Genomic DNA, 20,612 nt, shown 5'->3' with positions numbered 1-20,612 from the left:
AAGTTTCCATAAATATATAAAACAAAAAAAGAGTGGCTAAAGTAAACGTTGGTCCTTTAGAGGATGAGAAGGGGCATTTAGTTATGGGATATGATGAAGTGGCTGAGGCATTGAACAGGTATTTTGTATCGGTCTTCACAATGGAGGACACTAATAACATGCCAGAAACTGACAAAGAGACGAAGGGAGGTGAGGACATGGAAACAGTCATAATTATGGAAGATGTAGTGTTGGGCAAGCTAATGGAGCTAAGGATAGACAAGTCTCCTGGCCCTGATGGGATACATCCCAATGTACTAAAAGAGATGGCGGGATAAATAGCAAGTGGACTTATTGTAATTTTCCAAAATTCACTGGACTCTGGGGCAGTTTCAGCAGATTGGAAAACAGTAAATGTGACACCACTGTTTAAAAAGGGAGGTAGGTAAAATTATAGACTGGGAAATTATAGACCAGTTAGCTTAACCTCTAGTGGGGAAAATGCTTGAGTCTATTATTAAGGAAGAAATAGCAAGGCATCTGGATAGAAATTGTCCCATTGGGCAGATGCAGCATGGGCTCATGAAGTGCAGGTCATGCTGAACAAATCTTTCAGAATTCTATGGCCATTATGAGCAAGGTGGACAATGGGGACCCAGTGAATGTGGTGCACCTAGTTTTCCAAAAGGCCTTCGACAAAGTGCTGCACAAGAGGCTGCTGCATAAAAATTCATGGCGTTATGGGTAAAGTATTATCATGCTGAGGATTTGTTGACTAATAAGAAGCAAAGAGTGGGGGAAAATGAGTACTATTCTAGTTGGCAATCAGTAATGAGTGGTGTGCCTCAGGGATCAGTGTTGGGACCGCAATTATTCACAACTTATATAGATGTTTGGAATTGGGAACCATGTGAAGTGTGTCAAAGTTTGCAGATGACATCAAGATGAGTGGCAGAGCAAAGTTTGCAGAGGAACATAGATACTTTGAGTGGGCAAAGGTCTGGCAGGTGGAATACAATATTTATAAATGTGAAGTCATCCATTTTAGTAGGAGTAACAGTAAAAAGATTATTATTTGAATGGTAAAACATTGCAGCATGCTGCTATGCAGAGGGACCAGTGTCCTTGTGCATGAATCACAGAGGGTTGGTCTCTAAGTACAAGTAATTAGGAAGGCAAATGGAATTTTGTCCTTTATTGCTAAAGAGATTGACTTTAAAAGCAAGGAGATTATGTTGCAACTGCACATGGTGCTGGTGAGACCACACCTGGAGTACTGAGTGCAGTTTTTAGATTTTTTAGATTTAGATTACAGTGTGGAAACAGGCCCTTCGGCCCAACAAGTCCACACCGACCCGCCAAAGCGCAACCCACCCATACCCTTACATATATCCCTACCTAACATTACAGGCAATTTATTGTGGCCAATTTACCTGACCTGCACATCTTTGGACTGTGGGAGGAAACCGGAGCACCCGGAGGAAACCCACGCAGACACGGGGAGAACGTGCAAACTCCACACAGTCAGTCGCCTGGTCTCCTTACTTGTGAAAGGATATACTGGGACTAGAGGGGAGGTGCAGAGGAGGTTCACTAGGTTGATTCTGGTGTTGAGGGGGTTGGTTTATGAGGAGCAACTGAGTAGACTAGGATTATTTCTTTGGAATTTAGAAGAATGAGGGGGATCTTATAGACACATATAAAACTATAAAGGGAATAGATAAGATAGATGTGGAGAGGACGTTTCCAGTAGCAGGTGAATATAGGACATGAGGGCATAGCCTTGAAAGTAAGTGAGCAGATTTAGACTGAATGGGTGAAGAAGTTCCTTCTCAAAAGGGCTGTAAATCTATGGAGTTCCCTGCCCAGTGAAATAGTTGACGCTACTACAGTAAACATTTTTAAAGCTGATTTTTTTTTAACAATAAAGGAACTGAAGGATATGGTGAGAGGATGGGTAAGTGGAGCTGAGTCCACAAAATGATCAGCCATTATCTTATTGAATGGCAGAGCAGGCTTAAAGGGCCAAATGACCTACTCCAGCTCCTAATTCTAATGTTCTTATCTTGGGGTCAAATAAACAGCAAAGTTGTGAACAGTGCAGCTCAGACTCTGTTAGTTTCAGGAAAAAGCACTATGGGCGGCACAGTGTCAGAGACCCGGGTTCAATTCCTGCCTCAGGCAACTATCTGTGTAGAGTTTGCACATTCTTCCCACATCTGCATGGGTTTCCTCCGGGTGCTCCGGTTTCCTCCCAAAAAAAGTTCAGGTTAGGTAAATTGGCCAAGCTAAATTGCCCGTAGTGTTGGGTGAAAGGGGTAAATGTAGGGGAATGGGTCAGAGTGGGTTGCTCTTCGGAGGGTCAGTATGGACTTGTTGGGCCTGTTTCCACACTAAGTAAGTAAGTAATCTATCTAATGTCTGACTTGAACTAGCTGCAATCACCAAAATCAAAGCTTCGGATCTTCCAAATGTTTAGTGAGGACAATCTTTTGCTCATTTAATACTAGGTATCATAAAGACATCCTGAAAATTTTGACAGAGGCAGTTGTTTGCAAGGAGGTATGCGCCTCCTTGTTTGAGGAGATTGCTGATGATGCAGAATGGTACCCAAGAATTATCAATATCAGTTAACATGGCAGCAATGAAAAGTTGAGGTCATTCTTTTTGTGAGAACAAGGTGGGGAAAAGCAGAATATGGGTCTCGAGGACAAAATGACTTGTCAGAATAAAGAGCAAATGGTAACAAAGCTGAAGAATAATGCAAGTTCAAAACTAGAAAGGAGAAGTTTGGATGATAGATATGGAGAACTTCTCACAACAGTCCTGCCATACCCTGCATCAAATTAGACCAGAGTCGGTGAGAAATAGACACTCTTCACGTCCATCTTTCTACCCTTTCCTATAACCTTTATTTCCCTGCTGATCAAAAATCCATCTCAACCTTTAAATATACAGAAGAACTCTGCCTCACATGTCTCCATAGCACACAGAGTTCCAAAAACTCAATGCTCAAGAGAAGAAATTCCTCCTCATTAAATTGGTGCTCCTTCATTCTGAGACTATGGCTTCTGGTCTTCTACTCTCCCATGAGGGGAAACATCCTCTCAAAATTCACTATGAAACATATAGGGTTCTCAAAGGCTTGACAATGAGATTCTTCTGAATTCCAACGAAGAGGCCCAATCCGTTTAGCCTTTTTTCATCAGACAATCCCTCCCCACCAGGATCATCCTAGTGAACGTTCTCTGAAATGCCTCCAATGAAATTATATATGTGCTAATAACCAAATTGCTCATAGTATTCCAAACATGGTCTCACCAACAACTCATACAGACTTCCCTACTCTCACACGCTAATCCCCTTGAAAAAAGGGGTCAACATTCTATTAATGTTCCTGATTACCTGCCTCATCTTAGTGTTAGCTTTCTACGTTTTGTGCACAAGTACCTCCAAGGCCCTAAGTGTTACAGTTTTTCTCCATTTAAGTAATACTCTTGTCAGTTTGTTCTCCCTTCCAAAGTGAACAGCTTCACATTTTACTACATTATACTCCATTTGCCAACTTTTTTGCCAATTACTTAATCTAACAAAATCTCTCCATAAGCTTTCCCTAGAAGCTTTGCTGGACTGTATATCTTCCCTTACATAAGGAGACCAAAACTGTTCACAGTATTCCAAGTGTAGTCTAACTAGTGCCTTGTATAGTTTTGGCAAAACTTATGTAATTTTATACTTCATTTCCTTTGAAATAAAGGCCAACACTTCATTTGCCTTCCCTATTACTCACTGAATACAGACACTAGTTTTTTTGTTTCGGGATTTATGCATTCCAAAATTAATTATTCTTCCCTTCAGAGGATGTGGGCATCATTGGCTAGCCCCAATCTCTAAAGGGCAGATAAGATATAACCATATTGCTCTGGGTCTGCAGACACAAGTACACGAGATCATGAAAGGATGGCAGGGCTTCTTCTTTAAAAAGGACTGAGTGAATCGGTCAACAATGGCTTTGCATAGTTACCATTAGATTGGCTTCTTATTTCAGATTTTTATTGAATTCAAATGTCACCTTCTGCCATGATGTGATTCAAATCCATGTGCCCAGAACATTAGCTTGTGGTTCTAGAGTAATAGTTCACACTATACCACTGTGCCATCACCTCATTTGAAATCCCTGTGCTGTAGCTTTCAGTAAGATATTTCCATTTAGATAATATTCAGCTCATCTAATCCTTCTGTGAAAGTGCACAATCTCAAGTTTTTATATTATATTCTATCTACCAAGTTTTTGCCTACTTGGTTAAATTGTCATTCTTCAGACTCTTTGTAGTATCCTCACCAATTGCTCTCCTACCTATATTTGTGTCATCCACGAACTTAGCCATAGTACATTCACTTCTGTCATATAAGTCATGACATATGTTATAAATAATCGTGCCTCCCCCACTAGTCATAATGAAGATGCTCCCCAATGTTCCAACTCCGTCAGGTAGCCAATCCTCTATCCATGTTAGTATATTATCTCCAACCTTATGCACTGTTACCTCAAGTAGCCTAACATACCTAATTGGCTTATATTTCCCTGCCTCATCCACTTCTTGAACAGAACAGCTTTGTTATTTTTCCAATCTAATGAAACCTTTACAAAATGTAAAGGATTTTGGAAAATTAACACCAAAGCATCAAGTCTTTCATTAGCAACCTATTTTAGGACCCCAAGATTAAATCTAGCTCAGAAGACTTGACATTCAGGCAACTGCATCAGCTTGCTTAGAACTACTATTGTTAATATAATTGTGCCAATTTTCTCCATCCTTTCCATGCCCTGATTTGGAAGGAATGTTTGTATCTGCTATACTGAAAACAGCAGCAAATTATGTTTCTTTCATCCACCACTTCCATAGTGTTAGGTGCATTAGTCAGAGGGAAACTTGTCTGGCTGGGGTTACTCTTCGGAGGGCCAGTGTGGATTTGTTGGGCCGAAGGGCCTGTTTCCACAGTGTAGGGAATCTAATATAATCTAATCCTCATCTTACTAACTTCTTTTCAAAATACCCATATAGTCTTCCCATCCATTTTTACATTACTAGCTCACTTTGTTTCATGCTCTAATTTATTCCATCTAATTAGCCTCTTAGTCATTTGCAGCTGTTATTTTGATTCTGATTTATCCCAAATCTGCCACACCTCTTTACGCAGTTACATGCTTTCACCTAAGTTTGATACATTCCTTAACTTCTTTGGTTAACCACAAACACAGTGAGCCCTCTCTTTAGAACTGAATACAACACAAATATACTTAGAGTATTCTGAAATATTCCCTTAAATGCCTGCTAATGGGTCTCAATTGACGTATGCCTTGCCTAGAATGCTAGTTGAGCTTCCCTGCCCACATAGTTGCCCTTATTTAGATTTAAGATACCAGTCTTAGCCTCAATCTTCTTCCTTTCAAACTCTGCTGCAAATTCTCTGAACCCTGAAGTAACTAAATAATCTTGTCACATTACACAATATCAAGTTTAATATAGCATACTCTTTAGTCAGTACCAAACTGTGCTGCCTTAACAATACTCTCTTATACTTTCTATGAGCTCATTAATGCAACTATTGACAATCTGATATTTTATAGTTTATACATACAATAAAGTCACTCATGTTTATTGCTGGCTCTTTACCATGGGTACCCAATATTCATTTGTGACACGAGTCTCTCATGTATTGTTGATGTTGAAGAGACAGGAGACAAGAAAGATACAGGAAAGAGGAAAGTTATAGTAGAGAAAAGGAATACGGGTTTACTGATATTCCAGCCTAATCCGGAATAGTAAGCCACCTTGCCAGATAAATTAGATTTGATACCTCTTAACGCTACTCAATGTTTCCTCATAAAGGCAACCTTTCCAATGCTGTAGTTTGGTTTAATTGCCAAAGGGCATATTAGGAAGTCTGCCCATGAATGTAACATTTAAATTAAAATTTCCAAAGCAATTAATTTGTTTACCATACGTAATGTGTGCCAAACCAGTCACTTATATAATAAAAAGGGAAACTCACTTTACTGCATGGTCACAACACCAAATTATTACTTTAGGCAATGCTATATGCGTGCATTGAAGCAAAAACAATTTGGGAGTCTTGTTCAGATTGGAAACTGATGTCTACTAAAGCTAAGTGGTGTGACAGCCCCTTCAGGTAGTTTTCTCACAGTTTGTACCAAGATTAAAAAATAATTCAGTGGAAAAGATTGCAGTAAGCAGACAATACAGTAGAGCATACTAATGAACAGATGGTAACTGTGTAACATAAAACAATGAATAACTGACATCAGTATATAATGTTACAAGCCTATGGTGATCTACATTCAGCTGTTGCCAAGAATAAGCACAACTCCCTCTTTGCACCACAGTTCATTTTAAAAAAAAAGTCTTACCCCTCTGTTTTGGAAAGATTTCCAGAGGATGCTGCAATTAATCAAACAGATTAGAATTAGCAAATGTAATTAAGTGGATAACAAGTGAATCAAATAGTATTTTGGAACCATAAACCATTTTCATTACCTTCATGATTGGTCTAGCCTTCTTGTCAAACACCCCAGATGGGAAAAGGTATCTGATCGCTCTCTGAAAGAAAATGATAAACTAAAGCAATGTCCACAGAATTACAAAACAAATCTTTGTGCAAGTACATTTTTATTGATTTTGCACAAACTGATCACAACCCATTTAAAGCTGCTTTTAACTCATGTTAGAGATTCACGTGAAAACATTTCTTAAAGTGGTCTCAAAAAAAGTCACAATATGCACTGCACAACAAAACTAAAATCCATTTTCTGACATAGTCACATGCAAAGTACCAGGTTCCAAAGGTACTTATGACTTAATATCCCAAACATGACTTACGTTTCAGAATAAGAAAAGTTAGGAAATGAAAGTTATGTAAAAATATTGCTTACAAGTGCACAACTTCTGTGCGGTGTGCATCAGTACATTAAGGAAAGGACAATAAGACTAGAGAACTTACACCACAGACTGGTGCCACTGACTGATCAAACTAGACTTCTGAGGAAAAACTGGAACCATTTCCAACTATTTTCACTGAAGCAGAAATGATCATGATGAGATTTAAAACTAAAAAATCACAGGTGATAATATGAATTCAAGCACCAGGTTTTCCTCTAATTAGGAAATTTGTAACAGAATAAATGAAAATTGTCCATGAAGACAGCCAGTGGAATTTAAAAAATATGTTTTGAGAGCTTGGAAAGCTTTTCCACTAGAAGTAAACATAGAAACACACAACACAGAGCAGAGCAGAGAGTAGACTATTCAGCTCTTTGAGCCTATCCCACTATTTAATACAATCATGGCAGATCCTCTATCTCAGTGCTACTTTTCACCTTTTCCTACAGCTTCAATATCTTTAATATCGAAAAAAGCATTTATTTCTTTTTGAATACATTAAGTTGTCCTTCACAGCCTCCTGAGAGAGGGGATTCCACAGGTTCACTGCCCTTTCCATGAAGAAATGTTTCCTCATCTGACCTAAATTGATCTAACCGATTCCAGAGAGTATTCCCCCTGGTTCTGGACTCCACACAACAGGGAAAACATTGCCTTTGTACCTAGTCTGTCCAGGCCTGTTAGAATTTTATCCTTTGCATCCTTCTAAACATTCAGTGCATGCATTGAGGCCCAGTCGAACCAACCTCATCTCATAGGAAGTACCAGCCTAGTGAACCTCCACTGCACTCCCTCTATGGCAAGTACATCCTTTGTTAGGTGGGGAAACAAAAACTGCATGCAATACCTCTGGAGTCATCTGATCAAGATCCTATATAACGGCAGTAAGACATACTTACTTCAGAACTCAAATTATCTTTCAATGAAGGCCAATACACCATTCACTTCCTTCATTGCTTACTCCACCTGTCAGTCTACTTGCAGTACAAAGACACCTGGATCCCTGTGTACATCCACACATCTCAATATTTCACCATTTAAGTAATACTCTTCCTTCCTATTTTACAAGCATACAACTTCACATTAAGCCACATTGTACTTCACTTGTCACGTGTTTGGCCACTCATTCAAGTTGTCTAAGTCACATTGAAGCCTCCTTGCAGCCACCTCTCAATCTCATCTTGCTTTGTCTCATCAACAAACTTGGAATTGTTGCATTTGGTTTCCTCATTCAGGTTATTTACATATGCAGCAAATTTTGTTTGTACCGACACTCTTGATAAACCAGCAAAATGATATACCTCAAAAAACTACAAAGTTTACTGTATTATTCTAATTATTATAGTTTCTAATTTAACTATCTCAATCTAAATATATTTATTGTCCAATCATATGACTACATGAAATATCAACAGTTGATTTGATTTCCAATCAATTTCTTCAAATGTGAACCTCTTGATTATCTGGAATAATTGATCAACCAGCACACTCCTGGTCCCATGGCCACCTGTTAATAAAATGTTTGCTGTAGCACAAATCCTTATGGATTTCACTCATCATAACCCATTTATTTCTATTCTATTTCCTATCTGTCAACTAATTCTCAATCCATGCCAATAGATTACCCCTTTCCCAGGTGATTTAACGTTGCCCACTAACCTCTTATGGGAGACTTCTAACAAAAGCCTTTTGAAAATCCAAATAAATCACATCCACTAGCTCTGTCTAACCTATTATATTAATTGTAATCTCAAAAATCTCAAATAAATTCTTAAGAAAAATTAGCCTTTCATAAACCCATGTTGGCTTTGCCCAATCCTGTTAATGCTATCCAAAATGTTCTGTTATTATGTCTTCCACAATTGACTCTAGCATTTTTCCCCAGTACTGAGGGTTATGCAAACTGGTCTATAATTCTGTTATTTTTCTCTCCCTCCCCTTTTTAAATCATGAGATTTCATCTGACATCCTCCAGTCTGTATGAACTGCTCCAGAGTCTAAAACATTTTAGATGACTACCAATGCATCCAATATTCCCAGGGACACTTCCTTTATTACTCTGGGATGTAGATTATGTGAGCCTGGTTATTTGTCAGTCTTTAACTCAATTAATTTCCCCAACAACACTTTCTTACTAAATATTGATTTCCTTGAATTCCACCCTCTTGCTAGATGATTGGTTCCCCAACATTGCTGGATAGTTATTTGTACCTTGTTTTACGAAGACATAATCGAAGTAGGCATTCAATTCCTTATTCCCCATTACGATTTCTTTGGCTTAACCGTAAGGGACCTACATTTGTTTTAACTAATCTTTTTCTTCAGATATTTCAAGAAGATTTTAAAAGGTCACTTTCTATGTCTCCTGCAGTTTTGCTCTCATACTCAATTTTCTCTCTCTTGATCAAACTTTTTGTTCTCTTTTGCTAAATTCTAAAATGCTGCCAGTTCTCAGGCTTATGTCTTTTCTAGGATTTTTGGTTTAAGATTAAGATTCAAAGAGGGAACATAATACTATCCCAAATTTCTTTTATAATTCATGGTTGAACCACTTTTCCTCTTTTATTTTTTTGCCAATAACAAATATTTGTTGCAACTCATGCACGCATTCTTTAAATAAGAATCATTGGCTATCTAACATCAATCCTTTTAAGACAGTTTCCCAATACAGCCTTACCAATTTACACCTCACATCCACATATAGTAGCTCCCTTTATTTAGATTCAGGACACTAGTTTTCAGATTCAGCTACGTCATGCACCAACTGAATGGAAGAAATTTATCATATTATGGTCACTTTTCTGCACAACAAGGTTGTTATTTAATCTTCTACCATGGTGCTGTACCCAGCCTAGAACAAACCTGTTCTCTGGCAGGTTTCATAAATCATCCAGGATAGCCTCTTCCACAACATCATTTCGAATTTTGTTTGTTCAATGTATATGCAAATTAAAGTCACCCACGATCACAGTAGTACCCTAACTGCATGCATCTCCAATTCCTTGTTTAATGTGTCTTCTACTCACATCTTCACTATTGTTTGGGGGCCACAGACAGCCCCAGTATTTTCTGCCTGTCCTGGTGTTTATCACCAACCATACAGATTCCACATCATGATTTTCCTAGCCAAAAGACCTCGTCACTACTGCATTTATTTATTCCTTTACAAACAATGCTATCTTACCTCTTTTCCCTTTTTGGTCTGTCCTTCCTAAGTAATGAATATTCCTGAATGTTCAGCTCTCATACTTAGTAATCCTGCAGCTATGTCTCTGTATTTGCAACTATATCATAAACATGAATGTCTTTTTGTGCTGCTATACTCAAATAGTCATGGTGGAGACCATGTTGTTAATACAAGTGCAATTACACATTTGATGAACTTGATGCTGTGCTTATGAGGATAGAACGAGATTTTGGACTGCTCTGGTATTTGATTATAAGATGTAATTTTAAAATATCTGTTCAGAGATGTTATCACACACCTCTGGAGCTGATGGGAGTTGAACCTGGGTCTCCTGGCTTCAGAATAGGAATGCTACATTGCTTCAAAAGGAAGTGTCATGGACTTTTCTAATAAAATTAATGGTCAAATGTTCACCACCATACATTCAAGTTTATAACAATAGTTCAAAGTTTGTGCGAAGATTTGTAGCTCGGGTGCTTGTTGTAGTAGTTCTGTTCGCCAAGCTGGAAGTTTTTGTTGCAAACGTTTCGTCCCCTGGCTAGGAGACATCATCAGTGCTCTGGAGCCTCCTGCGAAGCGCTTCTTTGATGTTTCTTCCGGCATTTATAGTGGTCTGTCCTTGCCGCCTCCGGGTGTCAGTTTCAGCTGTCCGCTGTAGTGACCAACAGCCACTCTCGGACAACAACTCACCAGAATAAAGGACCCGATACCCAGCATGAGCAAAACCAATGCAGTGTATAAAATCCCATGCAAGGACTGCACAAACATTACATAGGACAAACAGGAAGACAGCTAACAATCCGCATCCATGAACACCAACTAGCCACGAAACGACACGACCAGCTATCCTTAGTAGCCACACATGCAGATGACAAGCAACGTGAATTCGACTGGAATAACACTACTATTATAGGACAAGCCAAACAGAGAACAGCCAGGGAATTCCTAGAGGCATGGCACTCATCCACAAATTCAATCAATAAGCACATCGACCTGGACCCAATACACCTACCACTGCAACGGACAGCTGGAACTGACAACTGGAAGCGGCAGATTCAAACCACTACAAATGCCGGAGGAAAGATCACAGAAGTGCTTCACAGGAGGCTCCCAAGCACTGAGGATGTCACCTAGTTGGGGGACGAAACGTCTGCAACACAAATTCTCAGCTTGGCGAACAGAGCCACAACAACGAGCACCCGAGCTACAAATCTTCTCCTTTTCCATGGCTCTAATTTGTCTTTTGGACTACTTTCTTCTAGAACATGTTACCATACAACAAAATTAGAGTCCTTCCATCCTACATCAGCTCAACAGACACTTTAGCACTTATAATTGTTAAAGGTGCATGTCCCAGCACAGATTTAGTTCTTTTTCAGGTCTTGTTTATCAACTTCATGGTTAACGCCTTCAATTTTCCATGTCTCACACCAAATTTCTAACTCTGCTATTTCTTTCTACACTATTTCTATGTCCTCAGTCTTCTTGGTAACTACATTCTGGCAGTAGTGTATACAGACTCTTCATCCTCTCTGGGACCACTGGGTGTTACTAATTTTTCCTCAAACACCATGTTACTCTCCTCCATAGTGTTTTAATATTCAAATCATCTAAACAAGAATCAAACTCTATTCGGACTCACTTTACTCATTAAAAGAAAATAAATCCGGTTTCCCATCACTTCAAAATTGAACTCCAGTGTTCTGTCCTTTCACACTCCCTCAGACTCTTGCATCATTAAATGCTGTGTGCGAACAGACTTTTCCAACAGTGTAGGCCAGAAATATTAATGGCCATTTCCTGATGAAGGGCTTATATCGAAATGTCGAATTTCCTGTTCCTTGGATGCTGCCTGACCTGCTGCGCTTTTCCAGCAACACATTTTCAGCTCTGATCTCCAGCATCTGCAGATCTCAATTTCTCCCCAGAAATATTAATACCAAGACTTTATTTGTAATTGTAGGATTTTAATCATTTTAAGAGCATCCCACTTTTTTTTATTCCTTTAGATAGTCCTTTGACCTGCATATTTTCATTATTAAAGTTCATGTTTTCTACCACCTACATACATCTGCAATTATTCTGCTAACATTCCCACTATTGACTCTCAGCAACATATAAACCTTGGGAAATTTTGTCACCCCCAACCTCCTTATTTTGCTCTTCTTTTCTGCAGATTTGTTCCTCACAAATTCTCCTTCTTTATCAGAGATTCCAGTGAATCTTATATTTGTCAGTTAATATTACGATAATCCAATTCTGTAACTTAATTTTTACACAAGTTTCACTTATTGTGGCAGATCATTGGCTCCTTTTCCAATGCATCAATTTTCTTGATTTAACTTTTCGCAATAGTTTGCCATCGTCTTCCTCATTCAAAAACATGTTGTGAATTCTCTTCCTGTGTAACATAGCTGCAACCTGGCAGCTCCAAGTGGACACTTGCTCCTCCACCTTGGTCAGCAGGCACTAACATTTCAGGGAATACGCCATACAAGTGCACCTTACTGCAGTGCATTCTCTCAGTTTCATATTTAATATGCTAGGTGAGGCATCAATCAAGCAGGCTGGTATCTCCTGATTGTATTAAGTTTGAGTGCTGTTTAGGTTGCACTCAAAAGTCAGGTCATGTCAAAAAGATGGTATCCTCACTAGAAAGTATGCCAGCACATTGTCATGTTCCTCGTTGATGGTGAACAGGCTTTGGGAATCAGATGGGTAGCTGAAGATTGTAAATCTCCATCCTGTTCTCATAGTCACTGTATTTATACAGCTGGCTTAAATTTACAGCTGGTTTAGTTACGTTTTTGAACAAGACACGGATGGTTTGGGATTCACTGATGCAAATGCCATAAAACAGCAGGAGGTGATGGTTTAATACCTTTGCGTTAGAGCTAGTCATTGCCAGGCCCGAATGCTTTCTAGATCTTTTTCTATTTGGACACTGACTGCTTCAGTATTTAGTTCCATAACATTCACACATTTACAATCAGCAGTGAACTTCCTCACAAGAATACTCATTTTGGAGGGAAGTTCAGTAATGAAACAGCTGAAGATGGTTGGACTGAGGTCACTATACTGAGGAATACTTGGGGCTGAGATGATTGATCTCCAGCAATTGCAATTGTCTTCCTTTGGGTCAGTTACAAATCCACTGGAAAGTTTTTCACCCTGATTTTGAACCAATTTTGCTAAAGCACCTGGAAATAACACTGGTCAAATGGTGTCTTGATGTCAAGGATAGTCACTCCAAATCTACCCCAGCAATTCAGCTATTTTACCAAGCTTGCGGTGAGTGGACCAAGTGACCCGAATAATACTAAAATTCTGAGCAGGTTATTATTTGTATCAATGTTGCATGATCACAGTGACAACATTATCTTGCTGATGAACAGACCAGTAGAAGAGTGTTGGATCAAGAGGGAGAGGCGAATTGTTTTATGGTCCTTCTCTCCAGTCTGTAATAGGGTTGCTTCAAATTCCTTATTGCTCTCCTCTTATATATGCATGCATATGCCTCTCTAAATCCTGTTTGTTAACTTTTTAAAAATCACTCTCAGCAAATTTTTGTTTTAACCCTAAAGCAGTAGTTATTTATTGATGCATTCAAAGACACAGAGAATTGGTTGACAACACACAAAGAGAATAAAAATAAGTCACAATTACAAATTATTACTTTTAAGTGGCATTAAGTGACACGGGAATTAGAGTTTAATGAATCAAAACTCAGTGAATTTCTACAGTTGATGGCATGGCCGAATTTATTTACATAGGAGAATGGATTGCATGCAACAGAGTTCGTGCAGGCTAGACAGTCAGCACACTTTACAGACAAAAATACAGATTCTTTCAAGCCAGTCACTATTTTCTGCCTTGCTGTAAAAAGTCAACTAGAAAGGGAGAAGCTAAAATTGCATGATTAAAAGGGCATCCAAATAAATCTGCAGTTTCAATGACAGCTTTTAGCAAAATCTTTCGGGTTGTTCGTGGCATCTCAAAACACAAGGAGTTTCAATATCACTTCCTTTGTTCAGAACTGCTGCCATAGGCATCTCATCCACAGCTCCTTTGTTAGATTCACTTGAGTTTCTATACAATGCAAGGAATGTGGTATTCCAGGAGGATGATGTAAAATTGTGTCCCTTGGTGACTGATGATCAGAAAAAGTTATGGTCAACTGGCATCATTTGATCAATAGCAACTGTGGTATGAGTGCAGCAAAGTGTCTGCTTTAAATAAACAATATTTTAAAACTTAAATTAAAAAAACTTAGGATTTCTCTTCAAACTTCTGAGCATGACAGGGAGTAACTGATCAGATTGGATTTATCCTGTCTTTTGCAGACAGTGCAGATACATGCCCCCAACCATTCAATATGCACAGCGCCAGAAAACAACATTCTTTTGAAAATGTTTATAGCACAGCAACGCTGAGTCTGAGTGATTTGTAATACATCGCCAAGTTATAATCTATGAACCAGGCCTCTGCATCCAGCTCTAAAGTATTTTTGATTAATTGAACATTTAGTAATATTTACAACATTGGTGGTGCATTTCCAAAACAACTTTTGCTTCCCACTGATTTAACACTTCGGTCATACAAATTAGGTACAGAGTCCTGAACTGATTCTAAACAAAAGGATTTAAAATCCCCTCTCACTCCAGTGTCTGGGTATATACAGGTTGGAGCAAAATGGTGGCATAATGAGAAAATTCATATATTTCCTAATTTCAGGAAGTGAATAGTGCTTTTAATGTAAAATGAAACAGAGAACTGCAAATGCTGGAGATCTGAAACAAAAACAGAGATTGCTGAAGAAACTCAGCAAGTCTGGCAGCATCAGTAGGGAGAAAACAGCTAACATTTCCAATCCGGTGACTCTTCAGTCAGAACTCCAAATGTTATTCTTTTCTCCGCACAGATGGTGCCATAGTTGCTGAGTTTCTCCAGCAATATTTTTGATTCAGTACATTTATGAATTTTTTTTATTATATATAACACATTAAAGATTCAGGATATCAAAAACAGACAAATTCAGATATGTCCTTCCCTTTAAACCCCTTCCATATTAAAACTCCTTTTGAAATATCTGTCCACAAGGTTTGAACAGTGTTCACTATTTTGTTTTCAAACATACCAATGTATAGATTGTACATTCTTGGTGGATATTAGAAAGTTTAATATGCTCTCAGAAATTCCATGACAAAGCAGCAGTAACCCAATTCTGTTAATTTAGGAACCATATTTCTTAAGTTTAATTTAGCAGCAAAATCCAAGCCAAGTGCCATGATACAGTCCTTAAGCAGGCATCACTTCACCTGTTCTTGCAACAGAGAAGAAGTGAATATGACTGTACCACTGACTTGAGAAAAGCAGCAGGTCATGTTGGCCATCTCTATTAATTAATTATTCTGCCTGGGTAGTGAAAATGCAGCTATTTACTTAATCAATGACTCAACCAAATGTCAGTCCTACTGATTCGCTTATAAATTAATAGCAAGACCAGCTAATGTGCAGGTGCTAATTTATTTAAACTGTTCTCAGCAGATTCTTGGAGCTCCATAATCAACATCTGGCACTTAATGTTAGTTGTCAATTTCACTTAGACACGCTTGTCTTAACAACTTTATTTATTATAAATGAGTAGAAATCATAATATCATGAATAATTATATAATGGATGAAATAGGCAAAGTAAATCAATTAGAAAAAAAGCATACTAGTATATCTAAAGACAAGTTCAACAGGATTTCTTCTAATTAGCATTTTAAAATTATTCTCTCATTTTGAAAATACTTCTTAGAATATCTTTTATTTCAGCATAGAAAAACCACTCGCAAAGAAGCATTCCATGTTGCTTGCCTATAGTTTAAGGGATTTAATGAAAATTAAAGACTCAACTGCTACTGGTAGAAAGGCCCTTACTTCAAAAACCAAGAGTTGTCATTGTTCCGGTCACAAGTATCCCCCAGTGCATGAAATTTAAGTTGCTGTAACATACGAGTAGGAAGCACCACACTAACTTTGTAGAAAAGGGAAATTGGAAGCCAATGCAGAAGAGTAAGTGAAATATTGCTGATGGGGAACAGCTTTTACAGGAAGTATTTTATCATTTGCAATTCTCATCTTAAATTTTTTTTGTAGTAAACTATATTTGTAAAGCTCAGTTCAGAAGATCTACCCTGATTTTAGTAATCTACTCTGACTTTATAAGCAAAAGATTATAAACTATTATCTCACTAAGTAAATTGAAAAAAGGTACTTCTACCTTTGTTTACAACAAAGCAAATGAATACATTATAACGTAATTATTCAAAACTATTGCAATTCTGTATGAATATTTTAAAATCAGAATTTCAAATTAAGTTTACCTTGATTAATTATTTATGTTTACTTTAGAATTGTGGGAAACGTATAGGATTAGAAAAATACCATATTTGCCAGTCACCCTCAGGTGAACTGTATACTTCTGCACTCAGCTTTTTCTATTAGGCTTGTAAGGCATGAAAGAAGCTTAATCCACTTAAACATTGTAAGTACATAAACCAATGCTTACTGTAGCACAATTACATTCAAGAGAGGAAAAAAAAGGTAGATCCAGGAATGAAAAAGAAATAGAAAATGCTGGAAAGACAAGCAGCAAGTTATTGCACAGCAAGCAAGAGAGAAATTAATATGCCAGGCATATATTTTCCAGAAGAGGACTTGATATGCTGACCATTGAGTATTTTCTGCAACCAGCACATATAGTTGCAAGTATTTCTTTTGAGATAAAGTACTGAGGTTTTTCCTAATATTTTCAGCAAGAATTAAGCAATTAAGAAAGATCTGCTATATAAGCTGTGTTGGTGAAGGTATTTCACATAGCTGATATGCAGTAGCAACACAAGCAGCATTCATCATAAACAGGATGCTGCCATCAAGCCAAAAAGACATTCTGCCGATCACGCATCAGTAACGTGTTATATGAATTCCAGTGCTGGTGTGATGCCAGGTATATAGGTTTATATCCTAAAGACTGACAGCAGACCATATCAAAAGCATGCCTCTTTAGTTGCTCTCACCAAGCAAAGTATAGACTGTACCCAATCAGTCCACACTTGCAAAACTCACAACAGTTCCTAACATTATATGCAATTGAACAACATTTGCTGGATAACACTGAATGTACAAGGATAGCCAGTCAGGCTCACAGTGTGGTGCACTTGCATTAACTGGAAGCTACACAGAACTATACAGAGTCCTGCTCTTTGTATACAGAAAGAACACTGACATACATCACACTATTTCAACAAAACAAGACAGGTGACAGCTAGTTGCTGGTTCATTTTTCAGGGCAATGCCCTGACCAGAGTTAATCTTATTCAAAATTTAAACTATCAGCATTAATTGGTGCATTCTGCACTGCAATGCCTTAACCAGTGAGGACACTCATCTCATGCAATTCAACTGCTGTTTATTTCTCACCGCAAATTTGGTTTCTTGTGAAAACTCCTGATGAGTGCAAGATGAAAGCCTTAGCAAAATGAGTGTTGCTGAAAAAAAACACGTTCTGTACAACCAAACGACTATTTAAAAGTGTGCAGTAAACACTGGGTTGGGAAAGGATGAATAATGTGTGGTTATCAAAATATATCAGATTATACAGAGACCATCAACTTACATCAATATCCTCTTGACCAATTGTTTCTGGATCCTCACCCATCATGTTAGCAAGGTGTCTTTTCCCAATGTTGAACTCTTCAATCTGTTGTTTAATGAATTCTTCAGTATATTTCTCATGGAATGTAGCAGCCATATTCTTCTTATGCAAACAGGAACTCGTGCCGATTAACCTTACAAGCTAGAATTGAAAGAAGGAAAGCATTATGTTTTAATTTACGGATCTGAAGTTTATCAAATCATAAAATTCCTTCTGCAAAGAAACAGACCATTTGATGCATGGAGTCTGAAGAACATTCTACTGAAACACGCACCTTCCCCCCCACCCCCCCAACCTGTATCCCCATATTGACCATGGCTCGCTAACAAACCCAAGCCGTACATCCTTGGAAACTATGGGACACTTCTCTTCCCCGCCGCCACCGCGCCCCCCCCACCCGCCCCCCCAAGGATGGCCAATCCACTTAACATGCACACCTGGGTAGGGGTTGGATAGGGACAGGGGGTAGGGTTGGGGATGGATGGAGGGCAGCGTTAGACGATTTGGGATCAGGGACAGATGGGGACACAGGATGGGGTCTGATGGGGTTAGGGGGGATGCGGACAGGGTTGGGGGATGGGCTCGCGCCCGCTGTGCTCTGCCTAGTCTCTTGAACAGGGAGCACACTTAACAGAAAACTCTGAGCCCCAGTGGAAATTATTCGGTTAATCAATCAATTATCCAAACAAAATAGTGCCCTCCCATCTTGTTCACATAATCAAGATTCCTCCACAGAATAAAGTTAGTATGCATTAAAAATATGCTGAAGAGCTCATGTTTACAAACATTTCTAACAATTATGCATAACACCTAATTCACAATCAGATTGTTTTATTTTATGTATTTAAAATAAAAGATAGTTTTGTGTTAGGATTCATCTATGGCTCAGTGACAACACTGGGTCAAGCAGGTTGTGGGTTCACAACTTCAACAAAAATTCTATGTTGAAAATTCATGGCAGAGAAGAAAGAATCTGTATTCAAAGTTTGAGAGAACATTTGTAGCTCGGGTGCTCGTTGTTGTAGTTCTGTTCACTGAGCTGAGAATTTGTGTTGCAGACGTTTCGCCCCCTGTCCAGGTGACATCCTCAGTGCTCGGGAGTACCGGGGGAAACATCACAGAAGTGCATCACAAGAGGCTCCCAAGCACTGAGGATGTCATCTAGACAGGGGACGAAACGTCTGCAACACAAATTCCCAGCTTGGCAAAAGAACCGCAACAACGAGAATCTGCATTGCTGGAAATTGGTCTTTCAGATGAGTTCAGCAAAAGTCCAGTCTCCCCCCTCAGGTGAATAAAAATAACTTCACGGCACTATTCCAAAAACAGCAAGTCTGTTCTCTCAGTATTCCAGCCAATACTGATCCCTCAAATAATGTTGTTAAAAAAAGTCAACTTGTTAACAATCTGTCAGACCTTTCTGTTCATATATTGGTGAGAATGCGTACAGGGTATGAGCATGTAGGGAAAGAGTCAAGTTTGGAGTTTTGTGCAACAAGAGGTTCAGCGGAGTATGACTTAGATCAGATAAGAACTTGCCATTAACAATGAGGTGGAGGCAAGAGTAATGGGTTAGCAAGGTGAAAAAGCATTCATTATGTACAGCCATTTTACATTATTGGAAGCATTCAGTATGTAAAGTCAGTTAACAAGGTTGAAAGTATCCATTATGTGAAGGCAATTAAAATGGCTTAATCTTTATTATTGATACTCGCCGATTGTAACAGTCAACTATTTAATACATATGTTGCCTTATCTGGATGCTCTTCCCTGTAAAATGACTATATAATTCATTAAAAAAACTGCTGTTCAAGAGAACTGAGAACTCATGCCCCTGTGCACATGGGCGATCTTTCTCTATCCCTCCAGGGCCAGGTATAAAGATGGAGGTGGTAAACCTATACTGCATCTCGGAGCATTTTGCTTTGACTGACACAGGGATAACGAAAAGGAATAACAATATTGACGCAGTCAGCAGGATCCAAACGATAGTTACAATTGGACAATGTCAGCGGTCGTCTGGAATATCGATGTCACGAGGCGGATGAACCAACAAGAAAAGATTTTAAACCTTGGCCACCTCAATATTCCTGTGCTGGAGACAGTCCCCTCGCTTCACTGCTCTCCACTCTATGGATTCCTCAAACGGTAATTAGTTCAGTCAAGAGACACAGTTTTGCAAGCGCACTGACAAACAGAGGTTCTAGTCCTCTGTGCTGCATTGGTTTGGTGTGTAATTGAGGTTTGACTCCTCTGCACGGTAGTGGGGTTCCAGTTCCTTAGGGAGAGGGGTGTAATTGAATTTCAAATCTTCTGCACGGTACTGGGGCTCGAGTCCCCTGGGTGGGTAATTGAGGTTCACAAAAGGAAAAGTGCATTTTGAATTTGATGTTTTGTTAAGCTTTTAGAGAATATTAGAACTTAAAGCTGAGCTGTTTAAACTCTTTCAATTATTGCTAAGCCTTCACTGCCCCCCTCCATATTGCAAATTCAAAGAACATCCATCTCTAAAGTTGTCACTGTAATTCCTACTGTTTTATTTGGGAAATTTCATTTAGAGAACATGTTTTAAAATATTCAGCATTTGTTTCCCACGGATATTTGAGATTTAAATCTGAACTAAAACTGCCTCTTCAATTGCTATGGCACAGGAAACATATTGTCGTTTTCTTGTGGTTCCAGAATTTTGAAATACTTTTCCTGACAGCTTTCACATTAGCCAAGTATAAATTTGTTAAAGGAAAATAATTTCTTAATAACCTGAATGATGTCCCTTGGGGGTT

General features: G+C 38.7%; 1 protein-coding gene across 1 annotated transcript in view; it reads right to left on the bottom strand.

Moving 5' to 3' along the window:
- Positions 1-20,612, bottom strand: part of mrps9 (mitochondrial ribosomal protein S9) — a 97,962-nt gene that overhangs the window by 62,593 nt on the left and 14,757 nt on the right. Inside the window, exons 2-4 of the mRNA XM_060826653.1 lie at positions 17,791-17,970; positions 6,540-6,602; positions 6,413-6,443 (exon numbers count right to left, since the gene is read on the bottom strand). Coding sequence (XP_060682636.1) covers positions 6,413-6,443; positions 6,540-6,602; positions 17,791-17,970 — 274 coding nt within the window. The remainder of the gene's footprint in view (positions 1-6,412; positions 6,444-6,539; positions 6,603-17,790; positions 17,971-20,612) is intronic.

This window comes from Hemiscyllium ocellatum, chromosome 6 (assembly GCF_020745735.1).
Source record: "Hemiscyllium ocellatum isolate sHemOce1 chromosome 6, sHemOce1.pat.X.cur, whole genome shotgun sequence".
Lineage (NCBI taxonomy): Eukaryota > Metazoa > Chordata > Chondrichthyes > Orectolobiformes > Hemiscylliidae > Hemiscyllium > Hemiscyllium ocellatum.
This window is presented reverse-complemented; position numbering and strand designations above follow the sequence as displayed.